At 38.1% G+C, this 6,302-nt stretch overlaps 1 protein-coding gene across 3 annotated transcripts in view; it reads right to left on the bottom strand.

Annotated features, from left to right (window-relative positions):
- Positions 1–1,820: 1,820 nt before the first annotated feature.
- Positions 1,821–6,302, bottom strand: part of SOCS5 (suppressor of cytokine signaling 5) — a 43,551-nt gene continuing 39,069 nt past the window's right edge. For all 3 annotated transcript variants that reach the window (XM_027905268.1, XM_027905269.1, XM_027905267.1), the window contains exon 3: positions 1,821–6,207. In XM_027905268.1, the coding sequence (XP_027761069.1) occupies positions 4,585–6,195 (1,611 nt within the window). In that variant the 5' untranslated portion in view covers positions 6,196–6,207 and the 3' untranslated portion in view covers positions 1,821–4,584. The remainder of the gene's footprint in view (positions 6,208–6,302) is intronic.

The following is a 6,302-nucleotide window of genomic DNA, read 5'->3' on the forward strand; positions in this document are numbered from 1 at the left end:
TCTTTTCAAAGCCCTCATCAGTAGCATTTTCAATTAAAAAAAAATAAAGCTTAAAATTCAGGCATTAAGTCAACTGCACTTGGCAGACACAACCCATGGTCAACTAAATGGCTCTCTGTACATCGATACTGCAAAAAGGGAGAGCAATTAGCAGTGTTATACCATGCTCCACAGGAGTTAACACTTTAAAAGCCAGCTAATTTGATTTCTGTCTGTTTAAAAAAAAATAATTATGAAAAATCTCCCTCGGTCACAGTCCGGAGACAACTGCATGAGAACAGCAGGAAAACACACACCAATCAACTGGTCATAATACATAAATACAGATGAAGATACAAATAAAACAGTCCTTTTATTTGCAAAGCATGCCATGCACAGACAGAAAACTGAGCAAATTTTTAGAATTCCAATATATTAGTGCTCACCATATTGGTGTACTTCAGGAGCTTCAAGAAAAAGACTATAAATGAAAACATGCTAAGAGGCATCTATCTTATTAACATTTAAATATATATGTGCTAGATTCCTGCAGACTAAGGTCGGCACATATGTGCTCATTTCACAACAACAGTTTAGGAAAATGAGGCTCAAAAAGTGCTTTCATAATTTTAAATGTGGTTTTAAAAGGAGAGACATTGCTATCTTAGGAAAAATCAACTAGGATTCAGTTCACATTTTTCCAATAAATACTGTATTTCAAGATAGCTTTGAAAAAAAATACCTGCAGATACATCCCTCTGGTACTTCTGACATGACAGCTTCTGTCTTACATGCAACTCTGCAGCAGAGACAAACTTTATAGCATTCTGCAAATACTTTGGCTTCCACAAGGATACTAAAGTAAACAGGTTTTTTTATCACAGAAACAAGGAAAGATCCTGAATTTCTAAGTAGTGCAGAACTTTAAAGTTAAATATGGACTTAAGGATTTGAGTGACTGTCAGGATGACACCTAAAAGGCTTGACTTCATCTTCTCAAACACTGTGGATACACAGACATGTCTTTCAAAGACTCTATGCTTCTGATTTAAAGACTAATTTTGTAAGCAACAAGCCTTCAAATACATATAAAATTTAAAAGTAAACAAATTCAAAACATGGATTTGCGACCTATTTTCTTCAGAAATTCCTTTCTGACAAGTAAATTATCTGGACAAGTGTCTACTTGCCTTAAGTGTTTTTAAAACTGATTCATAGACCCTCCTATATACTCAAAATACAGTATATTTCCCTTTCTCCAATTCCATGGGGACACAAAATATCTCACAAAATCATCCTCTAGAGTAAGTTCTTTCCATAGCCCTTTCTACAGAAATGAGAATCACCTCAAAAGAACACTTTACAAGACTGAGGCTCAAAAACTCCGGTATCTGTCATGTAACCAAATTAGAACAGAACAACACAAGCGTACCTTATTACACCAAATCCTACTGTTAAATTAAGAAAAAAAAAAAAAAATCTGTGCTTTGTGCACATCTGAAAGAAGACACATGGAAGATTTTCCAAACCAAACCAGAAGGTCAAACAGAAACTGAGAAATCAATTATTTGCATTCTCCCCATATGGGCATGTTAGTGCCTTTAGAACTGAAAATGTATTCATTCAAAAATGAACACTGCAACTTCAGTAGTCAACACTCAAGTCCAGCATAATTTAAAGTGATTCATTTCAGCATAACCACATTAGCAAATTATTCTGTGTATTTCAGTGAAGCAAAGATTTTAAAAGGTTGTAGAGAAGTAGATCACTCCTTTTTTGTGTGTTTTGAAGGAACACTAAATCTCTCCATAAAGATTATTTACACAAATGCAAGAGCAAACTTTCTGAGATAAGGGTTTGGGGTTTTTATTTTTGTCTCCAAGGATTCCACCACATGATAAAAAATTAAACGAATGTGTATTCCTGACCACATTGACAACGTCACAGCTAGTTTATGACAAGCAACTGCAACAGGTGTAAACAAAAAAACAGGTCCCTACACTGGGACAAAGCTTGGTTGCAGGCTGACTGTATGATACTAATATTGAAAGCAAGATTTTAAGTAAACTCATCTGGCATTCAGATCTGACTGAGGGAACGGTGAGAACGACACAGTGAAGGTACACTTAGGTGCAATTTCATGCTGGTGACTTTTTCCTCTTTTTATGCTTAGAGCAGATTTTAAACCAGGAGTTGCATATCCAATGACACACATACAATTCAAAACTTAAGAGACCGTTAGCACAGTTGTACACATAATTACATAAACTTAGTATTTACATATTCTAAACAAAGTTCCATTTTAACAGTTGAAGTCTTTTTAACACATGAAAGAAGATAATCTACTACAAAGAATGCATAACGGGATCACAAGTTTTCCACAAGCATATAAACACATGTTTTTAAAGTGCTTTCTGGGTGCTTCAGATTAACCCCTCGCAGTACGAGCTTTTATGCAGTGCTGTTCCAGTCATTACAAAATTATTTAAATCATTCCTCTACAGGTGCATGGTGAGTTCAGGAAAAATGACGACACCGTTGATGTAAAAGTTTTAAGCTCTACCAACATAAACGTATACATTACTTAAGTTCAGATGAAGTTGTCAAATACTTTGGTTTATCGTAGCTTGGGATAAATATTTGATAGAACAAAAATTGCACCTCTCCAACTCTTGAGTTCGTTTTTTTTTTTTTTTTACTAAAAAAATACCCCAACATAAATTGACAGTATTCTTTGGTAAAAACAGGACATTTGGCCAGTTTGCGTGTACATCTATTTAATAAAATAGCCTAAAAGTGAACAAATGCCACTGCCGTACTGTCAATTTACAGGAATAAGCATTCCTTGCTCAGTGGGGAGTATCAAAATATGACCCTTAGCAGTTAGCTATGTAACAAGCTGAAACACCTTCAGCAACCATTACAGGGGATCAGTTATGGTTTAGAACACTTTTTGCTTAACATTTATCCTTTACATTACAAAAACCTGTAAAATGCTCTATGCCTGCAGACAAGTCCACTACTTTGCAGTGACTACAGAAACCTTATTCAGTGGTGTACACTGTCAAGTCTCTGTAACAAAACCCAGGAATACGGTGTGCTGACCAACCAATATTCAACTGCACAGTGCTTGTGCATTACCTATACTAAGTACTAAGAAAAGCCTATTAAAAATTCAGTTAACTGCTACAAGTTACGTGAATATATAAAAACAGAGCAGATATACAAGTATAACACTGAACATACTGTACTTTATTAGCACAAAGAGCCAGAACAAGGCACAGCAAGCAGAAAAATTCATCAATAGAAGGGTTAGTGTAGCATACAAGAGTAACGTTTATTGTACTTGCAGCCAAAATGTTCCCTACCTCACACAGGTCACTGCCGTAGAGAAGTAAGAAATAACATACTGTAGCAGCTGGTAAAGAAACTAGGGAGCACTCAATTGGTACAAAACATTAAACAGGGGTCAGGGCATTCCAACAAAACTTTAGTGCAAAATGTCTAAAGACAGAACTACTTTAAGTTCTGTCTCCAATTAAATAAGCACACAGAAGTTAGAATCTTGTTTCTAAGTAATCTGTTGAAACTATAATCAGTGCATATTACTTTAAAACATTTTCAAAAGCGCAAATGGAAAGATATTTACAAATAAAGTGTAACAGTACCTTTGAAACCTGACATTTGTTTCAGATATGTCAGATTTTGTACTCTGATCATAATATAACTCACCTACTTGTCATGTTCTCCATAAAAATATCAGTGAACTTTAAATAATCAAAAATGGTTTTCTTGTCGCTACTACCTTCCACTGTAAGTTACTAGCAGTCAGGCCACCAAATTCTTTTTTTATAAAAAAACCCACAACCTTACGTTTTATGGCAATAATCTAATCCTGTGTCCTGCCGCTGAAGCAGCAACTCACACCGGAAGGTATTTTTAACTGTCCAAGACAGTATTACTTTTGCTAACAATGCCACTTAAATCTCCAAACGTTTATAATAGAATTACAGTACTGAGCAGGCATATTCAAGTTTTAATGATCAGGAAACCTTATACACTGTGAAAAGCATGATTCATCTGTTAGCTTCAAAGCACCATTAACTCTTAATGGACTGCTTCTAATGAACTGCTCTTCAGTAAAAGAAGTATTTGGAAACCTGTTTGTGAGCTAAATTAGTACTTAAGAGTAGTGGAACGTTTTCAGGATGAGAGTTTTAAAAAAATATTTCAAATATTAGCAAAAATGCTCCTCTGATAAAGCCTTTCTTTGTTAGCATTACATGAATGCCCCATGGAAAATGCCTCATAGTTTCTTCATCCAATTACTACAGCTATAAAAGGGAAAAAATATTTAGAAATTAGCAAAAATATTTTCATTAGGCCTTAATGAAAAACGTGCAGAATTCGTCTGCTTATTGTTTCCAAGAGGCATCACAACTTAGTTTGATTAACAGCAGGCAGCATCTGACAGGATACTAACACTTAGCTTAAATAGGATATTGCAGAAAAGCTAGACGTCGTCGGTGCGCTCGCTGCAGTTAAACTGTAATACACAAAAAAAAAAAAAAAAAGCACGTTCCAGAAGCTTATTTTCATTTCCATTTACTTTGTTTTTATAGGTTCCCGCTCCAGCCATCGCACCCTGACTTTTTGTTTATAGTGATACTCCTTTAGAAAGTCTTGCAACATTGAGGGCAGAGGAAGGTCATCAATCCCATCGTACGTAGTGCACCTGCAGATTACTGCCCGGCAGATATACTGCAGACTAAAGGGGAAGGTCCTGTTCAGAGATACAGTAAGTAATGGTTCAAAGAACATGCAAGAGCTGGGGTCTTTGTAGTGCTCCAGAAGCCCTGTAACAGTGGAGGAGTGAAACACACAGGGATCGTGGGCATCGAAACTAAAGTTGTGATTCCACTGCTCGATGCGTGCGTGCAGCGAGCGGTTGTAGCGACGGAAGCTCACGGAGAAGAGGTAGTCCTCCTGCGCAGAATCCCTGAGCAAAAAAGTGCCTTCGGGCTTACCCTCCAGAAGTGCTTCTGCTTCATAGCGGTCCATCACCCCCCAGTAACACGGGTTACCTGTGATCTGAAGTAAGTCTGGCACCAGGCAGTGGATGTAATCGATCTGAGTGTGCACTTTCCAAGCGCCCTGCCTGCTGATATGGCCGTGGCTCTCTCCAGACATTTGACGCTGCTTCTGCCTGCGTGACTGCAGGCAAAGCGTTGTTGTGTCCTCTTCGGAGTCACAGTTCCCAGGAGGTGTGATGGTTTTGTCCCCAGTCAGCTCAGTCATACCAGGGGCTAACTTTGGTCCCAGTTTATACAACGGATTAACCTGTGCTGTAGCTTCAAAAGTATGTATTTGGGCATTGGGAGGGGGATCAACCCCTTCTTCAATACTAAGTCTACGTCTCTCTCTGAGCCTATCTTCTTCATCTTCTGTGGAAACCAAGGAAGGATCAAACGTGTCAAAGAAAGTTGAATGAGGACTCACAGGCGCTGTGTGTTGTTTAATCAGATGCCACTTCTGAGCCAGATCGGAGCCTGCAGGAAAAGGGCATTTCTCAAGCATTAGTTCAGAGAGATGGATCTTTCTTTTGTTAGAAAACAGAGGTTTGGACTGTTTGCTGTAAGTTCTCATGGGAAAGCACAGCCCAACAGTATCTTGTAGACGCTGTCGCAGAGAACGGCTACCGACTGTCCTGCTGGATACTGCATCCATGTCATGGACTGAGCTCACCCCATACCTTCTCTCTCTCCTCTGCAAGCCACTTCGTGTTCTACCAAATCTTTTTTCAGTATCCAAGGAGCTCTGGGTTTTGGTAGAGCAGGAATGCTTCTTCTTCCCACCCCAAGGAGCATGTCGAGAATAAGAGTCCCTTCGAGCAAGCCTGGCTCCCGCGGTGACACACGAGTCATTCTCTTTCTCAATGCTTATTTCAACAATCTGAGGAATTTCTGTGACACAGTTTTGGTTCCGCCTTGCTGAATTCTTTGAAGGACTTAAACCTAATTGCAAAGCAATGTTTTCTCTCAAAGGGCTGCTGGGTTGCTGTTGAGTCAAATCAGTTATCTGGATAGCTTTCTCTTTAGCAGATGAGCAATTACTGGAGTTCACAATTATATTTTCATTTTGGCTTCCACTCTCATGACTAAAGAGGTTCTGGCACCTGTATTTGAAATTGTTCCACATCTTTCCCACTTTATCCATGGATTATGTTATCTAAATTCAAGAGGAGAAGAAAGATTAAAATAAAAATATACATTAAAAACATGAGGATACATCTTCAGTTATCAATTAAGTTACAGACACAAGAT

Source organism: Empidonax traillii, unplaced genomic scaffold (genome assembly GCF_003031625.1).
Source record: "Empidonax traillii isolate 1590-97213 ecotype Southwest subspecies unplaced genomic scaffold, ASM303162v1 scaffold1137:size187146, whole genome shotgun sequence".
Lineage (NCBI taxonomy): Eukaryota > Metazoa > Chordata > Aves > Passeriformes > Tyrannidae > Empidonax > Empidonax traillii.